Source organism: Vigna angularis, chromosome 6, assembly GCF_016808095.1.
Source record: "Vigna angularis cultivar LongXiaoDou No.4 chromosome 6, ASM1680809v1, whole genome shotgun sequence".
NCBI lineage: Eukaryota > Viridiplantae > Streptophyta > Magnoliopsida > Fabales > Fabaceae > Vigna > Vigna angularis.
Window position 1 is genome coordinate 26,453,496 of NC_068975.1, and position 16,276 is coordinate 26,469,771.

General features: G+C 34.8%; 2 protein-coding genes across 2 annotated transcripts; both read right to left on the minus strand.

Moving 5' to 3' along the window:
* Window positions 1–7,249: 7,249 nt before the first annotated feature.
* LOC108341557 (benzyl alcohol O-benzoyltransferase) lies at window positions 7,250–8,720 on the minus strand. The gene is made up of 2 exons (XM_017579227.1): window positions 8,274–8,720; window positions 7,250–8,179 (listed from the first exon to the last, which is right to left on the minus strand). Exons 1-2 carry the CDS (start codon window positions 8,718–8,720, stop codon window positions 7,250–7,252), a joined length of 1,377 nt encoding a protein of 458 aa, XP_017434716.1.
* Window positions 8,721–9,733: 1,013 nt separating this feature from the next.
* LOC108342375 (benzyl alcohol O-benzoyltransferase-like) lies at window positions 9,734–13,932 on the minus strand. Its single transcript, XM_052878676.1, has 4 exons — window positions 13,390–13,932; window positions 11,730–13,302; window positions 11,544–11,632; window positions 9,734–9,955 (listed from the first exon to the last, which is right to left on the minus strand). Exons 1-2 carry the CDS (start codon window positions 13,855–13,857, stop codon window positions 12,424–12,426), a joined length of 1,347 nt encoding a protein of 448 aa, XP_052734636.1. The 5' UTR covers window positions 13,858–13,932; the 3' UTR covers window positions 9,734–9,955; window positions 11,544–11,632; window positions 11,730–12,423.
* Between the last annotated feature and the right edge of the window lie 2,344 nt (window positions 13,933–16,276).

The following is a 16,276-nucleotide window of genomic DNA, read 5'->3' on the forward strand; positions in this document are numbered from 1 at the left end:
CAATTAACTTTTTAAAATTTTTAAAAATAACTTTAATCTCACTTTTCTCTTTTTATTTGCATGAAACCTTCTACCAAAATGCAACGAATCGAATCAAACGTGTAAAAACAAACTCTTCCATCTATTTTTATTGCTGTTCATTTTGATTTAAATTTGCATTCTCTTACATTACATATTGCATTAAAATAATATTTTCATTCATCTTAAACCCTAAATCTTGATTTTTATAAATTCACTGAAAATAGTTAGAAAATGATTTTGATTCAAATATTTTTGTAGTAACTTCTATTAAGTTATATTATGTTTATATTGAATTTGGTTCGTGTTTGAATAAAAATTATTGTAATCCTTTTCAAATTTTAAACGTATTGAATTTGAACTATTTTTATTTTAAATTGTTAATGGGATGATGCTTTGTTTGAGATAATTAATTTAATTCTAATATTTTTATTTAAATAAATTATATCAATTACGATCAAATACAAAAGTACTAAATAAAAAATTATTATTTTAACTACGTAGACATCAACAAAATATAATTCAGACAATTTCTATTAAAAAAATACAATCTACATCTACCTAAAAATAGTAATATATTGATTAAGAAAATTCTCACAAACATTAATAAGAAAATAATTTATATAAAACAAAATAATAATGTCAACAATGTTAATTATAAAACAATTAATATAGATATCAATTAGTATCAATGAAAAATGCGAATTGACAATGACAAAAGAATTCTTATCAAATTTTCTCTGCTAATTCGAGGAGAAAATTTATAATTAAAAACATTTAAATAACTTTAATAACATTTTTTACTTATTCTGGTGAAAAACAATAAACAATTTTAACTAACATTGAATATAATAGAGCTATCAAAACGGGCCGACTCACCACGGGTTGGTCACTTAGTCAGCCAACCCAACTCGAATCATTTACTAGCGAACTAGAAAATTTAAATCCGGCCTGACTCACCATGAGTTGGTGGGTAAACGGGTTGGCTCACTGGCTCACTTAATTATAATTTTTTTAAAATAAAAAAAATGACAAACTTTCTATAAATCAAATCTAAAGTTTAATTAATTTTGAAAATAAGGAACTTAAATAATTTTTTCAAACAAAAAGAAAATAATAAATATTTTTTAATAAAATAAAATAAAATTTTAATAAAATAAAATAAAATAAGCAACCTGGCCCACTATGAGTTCAACCGCATCAGTCAGGTTTAAATAAGCCAGGTTGAAATCTCTGCATAAAAAATATACGGGTGTTACTCCCTCCACCACCACCACTTCTCCCTCCACCTCTCCAACCTTCTGCAAAAAAAATTTAATTACAAAAATAACATTTTTACTTTTAACCCTATTTATTTACTTTAAACTCAAACCCTATCTTTCTATCCATTTTTACTTTTCACTCATCCCCACCTCCTAACTCTCCTTCTCTCTCTTTTCAGATTCCCACCCCCCAACTCCACCACATCCGTTTGTTTTAATTACAAAAATATTAATATAATAAAATTATATATTTCATATAATTAAACTAATAAATAATTTTTTATATAACTATAAAATTGTTAAAGAATACAAAAACCATATATAAAAAATATATATTATACAAAAACATTAAAACAAAAAACTAATTATATATAACTACAAAATACAAAAAAATATAAATATAAACTAATAACAATAAAGATCTTCAAAAATACATTATTAAAATACATCAAAGTATATAAATTACATTATTAAAATATCTCCAAAATTAATATAAAATAATAAACTGATAAAAATAAACTGGAAAATAAACATGTAACTTTAAACGGATGTGAGCATCCGTCAACGGATGTCAACATCCGTTTGAGGCAAAACGGATATCAACATCCATTTTCCCTTAAACGGATGTTGACATCTTCTGAGGGATACTTACATCCGTTTAAAGATTATACGTTTATTGTTTTAGGGTTTATTACGCACCTTCACGACGAATGCTTCAAGCACCACCACACCACTACTACGCACCGATCTTGGCACGACTGATCAATTGCTTCCACCACCACTTGCAATCTCTCACTAAGCACACCAGCTAATGAAAGTCCACCACACTCTGAGACCACAATTTTATCACAATTAAAGAAGAAGAGGAGTGGGTAGAGGTTAAAAAATATTAACCCTAAAATTTTACTAAGGATAAAATAGGAATGAGAAATAAAGAGAGAGGTAAAACAGAAATGGGGTGGTGGAGGGAGCAAAGAGTGGTGGTGGAGGGATCAACACCCAAAAAATACAATTATTTCAAACTGACTCAAACTAGTGATGGGCCGGGTTGACCCGCGGATTGTGACTCATTTTGACAACTCTAGAATATAATATATGTAAATATTAACTTTAAAACAAAAATAGCTTAATTAAGTTTTGAGTTCCTAATAGATTTAGAAAGTTTGAATTGGGTCTTTATAAAATCTCTGTGATATATTCACTTTTTTTAAATTTCAAAGTTTTTGAATTGAGTTTCTATAATGTTATTTTTGTTAATTATGTGATGCCATACTTTTGTCTTCTCACCTATTTAAATGTGGCCATATTTTATTTTCTACACCACCACACCAAAATGATGGAGATCTCTTTCAAATATTTGTTATATCTAATTAAAATTATAAAATTACCAAATATAAAAATTAAAAAATAAAATTATAAAATATAAAATTGAAAAAGTAATATATATATATATATAAAGATAAATTATAAAATTATAAAATTATAAAATATAAAATATAGTTACAAAACTAACAAAATATAAAATTGTGAAATTAGAAAAATTAGAAAATAAATAAAATTATAAAAAATTAAAATTATAAAATTAGAATATCACAAAATTACGAAATTACTTTTATAAAATTATAAAAAGTACAATTCAAAAAATATAAAATTATTTTAATTTTATAATTTATATTTTTTTCTTAATTTTTTGTGCACATATAGTTTGTTTTTGAGAAATTTCGTTTAACCCATAATAAACATGGTTAATATAGTTAAAGAGTATTTGATTATAGACTTGATATAATGTGGTATATGGGAGATAATATTTTTTTTTTAAGATATCATGATGATTGTATTTAGTTTTTTCTATTGATTGAAAATGGAATAAACGAACCAAGTAGAAGAATGTTGAGTGACCACTGTGCTCCCATAAATGCATCTCGCCACACGTGCACCTTCACTGACACGCCATCCCACCCACTCTGCATGCGACTGTCAAGTGTCGTTTTGGAACGTTCTAAAACCTTAATGGAATCCAAGTGGCAGCAAGCGAGTGGACGTTCGTCCTAAGTGGGGAGAGAAATTTATTTTCAGAAAAACTCTTCCCCTCTCCTGCACACTTCGTCTTCTTCCCCAAACTCTGAATTTTCAAATCCTCCATCTTCTCTCTAGAACCTCCCAAACTTCTCTCTACTGTAACTCACCAAGCTCTTCTCCTTTCACGTTTCAGCACCGTGAGAACGTTCCCTGCACCGCGAGCTTCATTTCAAACCGAACGACTTCCAGTTCTGGTAAGTTTCACCTGAGCGATCGTTTCTGGAGTTCCTGTAAACTGCTTTCAGCTGCATGCAACGGTGTATGCTAAGCCCTTCATTTTCTTTTGATTAGTTTAGTGGGAAAGCTTAAGAGAACGTTGAGAGAGCTCCTTTTAGACGAGTCAAGATCCACCCCTTTAGGACGTTCGCTACTGAATCCGGGTAAGGGAAGCTTATTGTGATTTAATTTATACTGTATGTTGTATGCATGTTCGGTATGGATTGTATGCATGAATTGTATGTTGATGTATTAGTTATGAACGAACGCTGTTACACTGAATGAATGTGGTATGCATTGGTTGATTCGTATGCTGATGGTTGCTTGGTAGGAATGATTAATGAGAATTTTATAAAGTATGTAATTTGATATTTTGATACGATGTATAAAGTATGAACTGAAATATGATAATATGAATTCTGTAATGTATGAGATTTATGGTGGATATAGATTATGAGATATGAATCATATGAAAAATCTGGGCAAAATAATAGTTCTTACTTTGATAATGCGCGCTCGTCATCGAACGGTCTTCTACCGTTCGGTTTTCCCTGATAATGATTTAGAGTAGGATTTCTTTCATTTGGAAAGGATTCGACTTTAGAACGAGCGTCCCCTTTTGAAATGCTATTTGAACGTTCGTCCTAATAGCGCTCGGTTTATACCAAGCGTTCGTCTTAAATAGCGCTCGGTCTTACACGAAGCGTTCGTCCTAAATTGTGCTCGGTCATCTATTTGAACGTTCGTCCTAGGTGGCGCTCGGTCTCAAACCGAATGCTCGTCCATTTCTGTAAATTTTAATGAGCGAGAATAGCGCTCGTCCTGAATTCCCATAAGCGTTCGTCCTAAATTTTAAATAGAGTTCGTCCAATATATTTAGTGACGTTCGTCCAAGTCTTCTGTGACGTTCGTCCAAAAATTCATTAAACGCCTACCTTCGCGCTCGGTCATTGACTGGAGGTTTGTCCCCTGAATTAAATCGTGTTCGGTTATTTTATCCAAATAAGTCGTGATGTATCTATCCCTTGGATTCTTGTCAGAGTCATTGAACTTAAATTATTCTAAGTACTTTCCGATCGTAATAGAGTTAGTTCATTTAACTAATTCAAAGAAGTCTTTCTCGGTCTCGCCCTCGACGTTCGTCCTCGTTAGGAAGAGGAGTGAACGTTCGTCTTTTTAAGAAAGTGGAACATAGAATGAAAATGTATTCAAGAGGATAAATTAAGATGTGCGAACACTATGAGAACTGAAATTGTGATTTTGAATTTGAACGAGCGTTCCAGGGTGGAGCGACTCTTGATTGGATATTGAGATTTGTAAGTATGAACGTGGTAAGCTTAGATGGTGATCCATCCTGATATTCCATGAGTGCTCGTTCTCAAGTAGAGAGGAGTAGGTCATGCGTGGGAATGGCAGGAGGTCTAGTCCATAACTGTAACTTGGACAGAACAGACTAACCTTAGGTGGCTACTGATGATCATTCCAGTTACCCCACCTGAGTGCACGGACGCCTTAGCTACACAGGATTCATACAGTCCGGACGGTCAGTCTAGTATCAGGAGTTTGGATGAAATTTATGTATGAATTGAATGTATATGTTGTGAACTTACTGGCTGGAATTAAGATGTATGAACTGTATGTTGTGGTTTGAATTAAATTCAATAAGCTTACCCTGTGTCTTTTATTATGTTGTCGTTCGTCCTTGAACCTTCGTCTTGTCTATGCGATGATCATCTGTGTGGATGTGAGCAGATGGAGAGGCGTTACTGGATGAAACACTGGAAGAAGAAAATTTGGAGGACGCCAACCTCGTAGAAGTGGAAGTGAAGGCCGAACAGTAGAGACGTTCGGTTTTTAGTTAGATTAGTGAGTGCTGTGAGAGAGCGCACTTTTATGGTTTGTATATAGTTGGACGTTCGGTCATTATTTTGTAAACCGTTCGTCCTTATCTTTTGTGAACGCTCGTTAAATTATGTACATTTACGGCCGTTCGGCCTCTTTCGTTATTGTCGCTCCCTGTGTTTTAAAACTGTTTTGAATTATTAATATATGTGATTATTCTAAGTATATAGTTGATGACTGTATAATTTTGAAATGTTACACTATATTATTAATAGAATTCTATAAATTTCAAGTGTTATGTGTTTTGGATCATCAAATCTGCTTTCTTTTACTATATAGTATAGCATCAGAGTTTTATGAGGATAAAAATTTCAAACTGAAAAATACTTAAAAAGATTTTTGTGACAATGATAATGATTAGAGAGGTTAGTCCTTCTTTTTTTCACTTTATATTTTCAGTACATATTCTATTTTCATATTAATTAAAAAAATCAAATATTATCCATACTTACATCCAGTGAATACATAAATTTTCATCAAACAAGAACATGTTCAAACAATTTTCACAAAAAGAGTTTATTTCTAGTCCTTATCTATGATAATAATATTTTTAAAATCAATTTCAGTTTTATAAATTTACATAAATAATATAAATATATAAAATCGAATTCAATTTATATTATATAAAAGTTTTATAATGGTGGAAGGTTACTCCTTATTTTTGTTGGCTTTATATTTTCAATTTATATTATGTTTCCATATCCAATTAAAAAAATGGAGTATCATCTGTACTATATCGATACTTGTATCTAATTAATACAGAATTGTCAAAAGTCCAAACAATGTTCAGTTTATTTGCCATCCTTACCTTTATAATAATATTATTTTTAAAATCAATTTCATTTTATAAATTTACATAAATAATATAAACATATAAAATCAAATTCAAAATAATTACGTAATCATCGATAAAAAGTTACCAAAATGTTCTTTAATGATTAAAAAAACACTAACCATACATATTCATTTAATATTTCATACAGATTTTAATACTATGGGTACAAATTCCTTTCTTATATAACATATTTAGATGTGTTTATCAATTGCATATTTTGTTTTTCAATTTTAAAATTCAAATACGTTGAGGAAAAATTAATTAAAAATTGATATTATTCGATCTTCAAGTTTTGGATTTTATCACAAACCAGATAATAACTTAATTAACTTATTAAAAGTCTTATTTCTCACTCATCCTTTGTTCACTTGAATGAATTTGGGAGAGAGTGATTGAGTAGATTTGAAAAGATTTGAAAATAATTCTTTTATTGTTTATTTGAGTGATTTGGAAGTAAGTGAGAATGAATTTGGAAGCGAACATTTGTGAGAATTAGTCTAGGATTTGATTGATGTGACCGATTAAAAAAATTTACTTCCAAATTCACTCTTACTTCCAAATTCACTCAAATAAACAACAAAAAAAAGTTATCTTTAAATTCACTCGATCACTCTCCTCAAATCCATTTAAGTTAACAAAGCCTCGGTAATTTAAAATATTCCATCAATACACTGGAAGTAAGAGGGGATTATAAGTAGGTAATATAAGAAAAATGTTTAAAAAAAAAAAAGTTGTTAACGCGTCATGTTCCGTAATATAATGGATCATGGATGATGGATCATGGATGATGGATCATCATTTTCCATTGTGTTTCTTCTTTAATCTCACAATCCAATGGAATATTTTTCCCTTTGATTCTCTTCTTCTCCTTTGTACCACCAACCATGAATCCAAACATAGCTTAAAGAGAGAAAATACAGAGAGTTTCATAGTATAGCTACATGGTAGACCTGATAAAAGAAGCAGCTTTTGTAGGGTGGTTCTGCTGGTTTTGGTTGCCACTAATCATATCTTCCATGTCTTTCACGAACATGGACATGGCTTCTGCGGGCATCCAAACTGGTAACACCAACCCATCTACTCCTTTCGAATTCTTATACGACACAATGTGTGTTCCTCCGTAAAAGGGTCCAGTGCTACCTTTGGCTGGTGCACCAGACAAAGCCTTGCCCCATCCAAAATCAACGTCCCTAAACCTAGCACGAGTCAGGTCTGACACCAAACAAGACCTTACCGTTGTCGGCATGCACCGTCCCTTAAGCACCATTAGATCCGCCACCGAATGCATATACTCCTCTGTCACCTCACCCTTCACCTTGTGAATCAACTCCACCGCATATGCGTACGGATTTGCGCAGAGCTTTCCCGCGGTGGTCATTGCGGCGGGGTATGCAAAAGCGTTGCCGTAGTAACCAACAGGCAACGGAGGACGGAACCTGTTACGCGCGTTCACGATGCACATCATGCGAACATCCTCGTCTGCGTCTATTTGCATCGCTCTTGTGCGACAACGCCAGAAGCATGCCGTGATGAGATCGAATGCGGTGCACTGTCGAAGCTGACGGGGAAGCAAACCACGAAGGGCAGCCATCTGAGCAGGTCCGAAGAAGAATGATCGATGAACCAGGTCGGGAGAATTGAGGTTGTCGTCATGGATTTGGTCGTATTCACGATGGTTGCATGTAATGCGAGGTGGATCTCTTGCCATTAGAAGCTCCCTTCTCCAGAGAGGTGAAATGGAAGGAGTCTTTATACCTCGAGCCATTTCAGCCCATGCTTGCATGAACTGTGACAAACCAGCTCCGTCTGCCATCACGTGGTTCCACCCTGTCGACACCACGAAACCACCACACTTGAGTCTTGTCACCTGTAAGTTATTCATAATTTCATGTTAGAGAATTCCATGCACACGTTAGAGATTGATGGGTGATGGTTAGAGAATTCCACGCATAAAGTAGGACCTGGATGAGTAGAAGAGGCAAATTTTTAATATCTTCGGATTCTGCAACGTCACACATAAATGCCTTAGAGTGTATGAATGGAGGTTGAAGATTGTCACCAAACTGATCCAGTGTTACGTCAGCGTCAGCCTCAATGAACATGACACCCTCTCCGGTGCAATCCACCATTAATTTGTGGCCACGACCCTCCCTAAGCCTACCTGCAAATGGGTAATAGAAAACCAGTGCTTGTGCCAGTGCCTGCCGAATCACTCTTACTGGGTCTTTATTCGCCATTGATGATTCATTTTGATAGATTTGTATTATTGAATAATGCAAACGAAGGTAGTTTTGATCATCTATTTCAGATAATAGTTTAGTTTCGTCGGGAGTGGGTATTGAAGGAGTCACTAGCTCAGGTTTGCATTTATGCATAGTAAACGGTGGACAGGAAGATGATGAATCCATGTTATCGATCTGAGGATGTTATTCTCGTTTAGGAAGGAACAAAAACTGTTCTTATAAAACTTTTTTGTATGTACACTTGTCTAAAATTTATGTGAAAATTACATGAAAATAACTGTATATTGATTAGTGGTGATGTCCAAGCTATGATGGTGGAAGCAAAAGAACGGCTAGACTTTATGAAGGGTTGTTTCTTTAATATCAGCAAATTCAATTTTATAAATATAACTGTTTCCAAAAATACATGAACTTTGGTTTTAAGTTTCCGACGAGGCTAGCAGTTTGACTTTATGAAGGGCATTGCATTACAAACTGGATTGTTCCATGTATTTTAAGGTTAGCATTCATATCTTGCATAAAACAAATGCTTTTAGAACTAATTAATTGATATTTTGATCACATATTTTTATTTTTATCTTTTAAAATTAAATTATTAACATTTTCTTATCAATAATAAATAATATATTAATTATAGAATATAAGTAATGGAATCCTCAAACTTTTACATTAAATTATTAAGATATTTATTTGGTGAAAATCATTATACTTAAAATCAAGATTATAACTCGTAAAATTTTAGGATTTTACACAGTATTTCCTTAATTAAACTAATATTACTAAATTGGCAATATTACTTGAAATATTTTTATTCTAATTAATAATTAATTTCAAAATTTCAAAATGTATATTAATAATAAAAAACATCATATATCTTGATCTATAAATTTTGTTTTATATTCATTTAATTTATTTTTTATTATTTATAACTTCAAAATGTAAAGAGCTAGTAATAACTTTAATTAGATTGAAAAAAAAAATAAAACTTAACAAATTATTTGTCTTAAAATATGCGACTAATATATTTATATTATTATTATATATGTTTAGTGTAACATCCCAAAATTATACAGTCATCAACTATATACTTAGAATAATCACATATATTAATAATTCAAAACAGTTTTAAAACACAGGGAGCGACAATAACGAAAGAGGCCGAACGGCCGTAAATGTACATAATTTAACGAGCGTTCACAAAAGATAAGGACGAACGGTTTACAAAATAATGACCGAACGTCCAACTATATACAAACCATAAAAGTGCGCTCTCTCACAGCACTCACTAATCTAACTAAAAACCGAACGTCTCTACTGTTCGGCCTTCACTTCCACTTCTACGAGGTTGGCGTCCTCTAAATTTTCTTCTTCCAATGTTTCATCCAGTAACGCCTCTCCATCTGCTCACATCCACACGGATGATCATCGCATAGACAAGACGAAGGTTCAAGGACGAACGACAACATAATAAAAGACACAGGGTAAGCTTATTGAATTTAATTCAAACCACAACATACAGTTCATACATCTTAATTCCAGCCAGTAAGTTCACAACATATACATTCAATTCATACATAAATTTCATCCAAACTCCTGATACTAGACTGACCGTCCGGACTGTATGAATCCTGTGTAGCTAAGGCGTCCGTGCACTCAGGTGGGGTAACTGGAATGATCATCAGTAGCCACCTAAGGTTAGTTTGTTATGTCCAAGTTACAGTTATGGACTAGACCTCCTGCCATTCCCACGCATGACCTACTCCTCTCTACTTGAGAACGAGCACTCATGGAATATCAGGATGGATCACCATCTAAGCTTACCACGTTCATACTTACAAATCTCAATATCCAATCAAGAGTCGCTCCACCCTGGAACGCTCGTTCAAATTCAAAATCACAATTTCAGTTCTCATAGTGTTCGCACATCTTAATTTATCCTCTTGAATACATTTTCATTTTATGTTCCACTTTCTTAAAAAGACGAACGTTCACTCCTCTTCCTAACGAGGACGAACGTCGAGGGCGAGACCGAGAAAGACTTCTTTGAATTAGTTAAATGAACTAACTCTATTACGATCGGAAAGTACTTAGAATAATTTAAGTTCAATGACTCTGACAAGAATCCAAGGGATAGATACATCACGACTTATTTGGATAAAATAACCGAACACGATTTAATTCAGGGGACAAACCTCCAGTCAATGACCGAGCGCGAAGGTAGGCGTTTAATGAATTTTTGGACGAACGTCACAGAAGACTTGGACGAACGTCACTAAATATATTGGACGAACTCTATTTAAAATTTAGGACGAACGCTTATGGGAATTCAGGACGAGCGCTATTCTCGCTCATTAAAATTTACGGAAATGGACGAGCGTTCGGTCTGAGACCGAGCGCCACCTAGGACGAACGTTCAAATAGATGACCGAGCACAATTTAGGACGAACGCTCCGTGTAAGACCGAGCGCTATTTAAGACGAACGCTTGGTATAAACCGAGCGCTATTAGGACGAACGTTCAAATAGCATTTCAAAAGGGGACGCTCGTTCTAAAGTCGAATCCTTTCCAAATGAAAGAAATCCTACTCTAAATCATTATCAGGGAAAACCGAACGGTAGAAGACCGTTCGATGACGAGCGCGCATTATCAAAGTAAGAACTATTATTTTGCCCAGATTTTTCATATGATTCATATCTCATAATCTATATCCACCATAAATCTCATACATTACAGAATTCATATTATCATATTTCAGTTCATACTTTATACATCGTATCAAAATATCAAATTACATACTTTATAAAATTCTCATTAATCATTCCTACCAAGCAACCATCAGCATACGAATCAACCAATGCATACCACATTCATTCAGTGTAACAGCGTTCGTTCATAACTAATACATCAGCATACAATTCATGCATACAATCCATACCGAACATGCATACAGCATACAGTATAAATTAAATCACAATAAGCTTCCCTTACCCGGATTCAGTAGCGAACGTCCTAAAGGGGTGGATCTTGACTCGTCTAAAAGGAGCTCTCTCAACGTTCTCTTAAGCTTTCCCACTAAACTAATCAAAAGAAAATGAAGGGCTTAGCATACACCGTTGCATGCAGCTGAAAGCAGTTTACAGGAACTCCAGAAACGATCGCTCAGGTGAAACTTACCAGAACTGGAAGTCGTTCGGTTTGAAATGAAGCTCGCGGTGCAGGGAACGTTCTCACGGTGCTGAAACGTGAAAGGAGAAGAGCTTGGTGAGTTACAGTAGAGAGAAGTTTGGGAGGTTCTAGAGAGAAGATGGAGGATTTGAAAATTCAGAGTTTGGGGAAGAAGACGAAGTGTGCAGGAGAGGGGAAGAGTTTTTCTGAAAATAAATTTCTCTCCCCACTTAGGACGAACGTCCACTCGCTTGCTGCCACTTGGATTCCATTAAGGTTTTAGAACGTTCCAAAACGACACTTGGCAGTCGCATGCAGAGTGGGTGGGATGGCGTGTCAGTGAAGGTGCACGTGTGGCGAGGTGCATTTATGGGAGCACAGTGGTGACTCAGCACAGTAATAAATGGGACGTGACATTTAGAAATACATATTATATATGCATTGATATTAAACGAATGATAAGTGCAAAATTATGTTCATTTAATTAATATTTGTGACTAATTTAAATACCAAATTATAATATAATTTGGTATTTCAAAATTTATTATTTTCATAAGCTATTAACAAGCTATAGGTAGACATGATTAAACTAGGACTCCTAGTTTTAGTTTGGTTTTGGTCAATATTCTAGAATATAAACCAAAATTCTCTTAATTACATAGAAACTATATAAACATAAAAAAGAAATGGAAGTAGGTTGGTTTTAGTTTCGAAGCATGTCACTTAACTCGTGTTCAAACCTTTCCATGGCTTTGGCAGGCAACCAAATTGGTATCACTACACCTTCTTCTCCATTTGCATTCTCATGCGATGTCAGATATATTACTGCAGGAAATGCTCCAGCTCCAGCTTTGGCTATTCCACCATACAATGCTTTACCCCAACCAAAATCAATTTCTCTGAAACTAAAACGTCTCAGATCGGACACAATGAAAGATCTCACCGTTGTGAAAGAGCACCGTCCCTTAGACACCATTAGATCCGCCACAGAATGCACGTACTCTTCTGTCACCTCACCCTTCACTTTATTTATCAAATTCACAGCATACCCAAACGGATTTTCACAAAGCTTCCCTGCAGTGGTAACTGCTGCAGGGTATGCAATAGCATTGCCGTAGTAGCCAACTGGTAAAGGAGGATTCAACCTTGCACGTGCATTCACTATCACCATCATGCGAACATCCTCGTCTGCCTCTATCTGCAATGCTTTTGTACGACAGCGCCAGAAGCATGCCGTGATGAGATCAAACGTTGTGCAGTGCCGAAGGTGAGGTGGAACCAAGCCACGAATAGTAGCTATTTGGGAAGGTCCAAAGAAGAACGATCGAAGGACCATGTCATGTTGGTTTGATCCTTTGACTGTGTCTGGGACATGTTCGAATTCGCGATGGTTGCATGTAATACGAGGTGGATGTCTTGCCATCAGGAGTTCCCTACACCACACAGGTGGAATGGAAGGTTTGGTTGGACCACGAACCATTTCAGCCCACGTGCTCATGAATTGTGAAAGACCAGCTCCGTCACACATGATGTGGTTGAAGCAGAAGGCCAAGATGAAACCACCGCATCTAAGGCGTGTCACCTGTGATTTCATCAGTTCATTTCCGACATCAACAAACTATAGACAAAGATAAATAGTTAGGAAGAATTCACATAAAAATTCCATTACCTGTACGAGTAGAAGGGGAGTGTTGGTAATTTGTTGTGAGGCAGGAACATGGTATAGCAGTTCATGGAAGCATGGGAATGGAGGCTGGAGAGAATCGCCGAACTGCTCGAGTGTGACGTCTGCATCGGCCTCAACGAACATGGCACCTTCTCCGGTGCAGTTCACCATCAATTTGCGGTGAGGCCCCTCCCTAAGCCTACCCGCAAACGGGTAATAGAAGACAAGTGTCTGGGAGAGTGCTTGGCGAATGACTTGAACTGGGTCTTTCTCTGCCATGGATGCTTTCTTTCGATAAATTTGTATGAAGGGAATGTGAAAACGCAGGGCTTCTTGATCATCAATGTCGGAAAGTGGCTTAACTTCGTGAGGAGTGGGGATAGCAGGAACTACCAACTGGGGTTGGCATCTTCGCACTGTAAACATTAGAGAAGAAGAAGATGAAGAAGAAGAAGATGATGATGAGGCCATGGGAATTATGAGATAACAGAAGAGAAATTAAGCAAATGGATTTGGGTTGAGTGAGTGTGTGAGTTCATTGAGCCAAGTGTGTTGTCCTTTATAAATGGAATGATGCATGCATTGGTAGGAAATAAATTGAAACACGTTTCCTTTAAGGCGTATGAATAAAGTGATGGACCCAAAGTGTCACACAGCCACCCGTTTAACCAGAGGATCATCTACCAGGGGATCACCACATCAAGTCTGTTGTTCTTTATAAATAAATAAATTGAAAACACGTTTTCATAATGGATAATATTTCTTTAACAACAAATTTTTGACAATAATTTGACAACGATACGTGTCACATTATCATTGGTTGTTTTTATCAAATTTTTTTAAAAGTTTCATTTTGTCTTCGAGGGCATCTTTGGAAAAAATGTTCAGAAACATTTTGGTACCTTTCACTTTTTGAAACAATATTCAGAAGAAAAACCTATTCCTCTTTTCGAAACTCTCTCACCGCCTTCGACATTCCTCGTTCGAAACTGTCTCTCCGTCACCGAAGTGTTGTGTTTGTCTACTGTTGTTCGTTCGTTGCTTGGGTCCACCGTTGTCTCTGGAGGAAGTCGTCTCTCTCTGTCCGCCATTGAAGTATTGTCTTTGTATCGCTTGGGTCCACCGTTGGCGTCATTTCTCCAAAGCTTTCGTTTTCTCGCTCGTGCTGTTGTTCCTTCGTCAGTTGGAATAAAGTTTCTCTTAACATGGCATTTTCTTGGGGTAAGTTGTTGTCTATTGGCTTCTTGGTTGGGGTATTGAAATTATCAAATGTGTTAGTAATCTTTGTATCTCTTAGTTGTTTTTGGTTTTGGAAAATTATATTATTTTTTTAATTATTTCTCTATATTTGCATATTTGGAATTTTTGCAGCCCAATTTTTTGGTTCTTGATTTGAGAAATTTGTTTCGCCAGAGCAAGGTAAAGTATGTAATCTTTTTTATAGACTTTTGTAATAACTAATTTATTAGGAGCCTTGGTGATTGAGAACATTAGGTATTATGCTCATCAAACATATGATTTGTTGATGTTTGATAATAGATGTTTCAAATATAATTTGTTGATGTGATTAACTAGTAGGTGTGTTATACTTTTTTTTGTTGTTTTGCATTTTCCAGGCACAAAACCTTGAGTTATTTTTTGGTATGTTGTTAAAAAATTGAACTCTGGGATGATGTTCTCAATTACAATGAGAAAAGTATGCTTGATTACAACAATGTAAGTATCAGTAACTTTGTTAAAAGACTAGATGATTTTGGTATTGTGTTAATTTTTTAAAGTGACTTGTGTTGATTTCAGGTGCAGTTGCAAGTATTTAGACAAAAATATATATATGGACTGGATTCTAGACAATGACAACGTGTGAAGAGAACAAGTGCTGCAACACTTAGGATTTTATAGGTTTTCAATTATATGTTGATTAGTTGCCTAGATATTTACATTGTATGAGCCTTGTACATGTTTTTTGTAAACAAAATATTATGATTATAAATTTTGGGTAATATGTACTGATAATATATTATATAAATAAAATTTCAATTTTGATAGAGTACCATACGTTTTCTCCCAGTGTTGTTCGACCATATATATTGAAACCTTTTTTTGTGGAGTAGTGTTCATCTAGCTGGGGAGTACAATTGAAGTTTCTGTTCAAATTACCCTTTTTCCTCTGGTAATCGATTACAGGGGTCTTGTAATCGATTACCAGAAAAAAAAGGGTAATTTGTACAGAAACTTCAACTGTACTCCCCAGCTAGATGAACACTGCTCCCCAACTTTGTTTTTCTCACCTTTGCTACTTGTTTTGTTCTTAAATTTCTCCACCGAACTCCAAATGACTTGATTCTTGTTTTGTTGGAATCTAGACTCAAAGAGCTTTCCAACAAAACAAGAATCAACTCATTTGGAGTTCGGTGGAGAAAGTTATGAGCAAAACAACCAGCAAAGATGAGAGGTGGTAGAAATATATAAAACGTTAACTTTAAGGAATTAACTGCACCTACTCATATGTCCAAAAATTATAAATTAGTAGTCATTAGAAATTTTTGAGTATACTTTCTAATAAAAAGAGAATCACATCATTTGAAGGTATGAGGAAAACGTTATGATTAAAATAGTCAGCAAAGGTCAAAGTTGACAGCATGGGTTATGCACCTCACCTCAATTGGAGAAAACCACCTAAATGGACATTTTTGTTTTGAAGAAATCAATGACCTAACCTCATTATTGGTGCAGGGAGCACACCCAATAACATTGAACTCACTCACCCATCTTAAAAAAGGAAAAATTCAACAAAAATAGAGAATGGGGAGCAGTGTTCATCTAGCTGGGGAGTACAGTTGAAGTTTCTGTACAAATTACCCTTTTTCCTCTGGTAATCGATTACAGGGGT

Bases quoted from the DNA above. Each gene is read 5' to 3' on its own strand.
- LOC108341557 (XM_017579227.1), bottom strand. From the start codon at position 8,720: ATGGATTCATCATCTTCCTGTCCACCGTTTACTATGCATAAATGCAAA. The intron at 8,180-8,273 runs GTCCTACTTTAT...AATAACTTACAG, and splicing joins TGCCTCTTCTACTCATCCAG to GTGACAAGACTCAAGTGTGG.
- LOC108342375 (XM_052878676.1), bottom strand. From the start codon at position 13,857: ATGGCCTCATCATCATCTTCTTCTTCTTCATCTTCTTCTTCTCTAATG. The intron at 13,303-13,389 runs GTAATGGAATTT...ATGAAATCACAG, and splicing joins CTCCCCTTCTACTCGTACAG to GTGACACGCCTTAGATGCGG.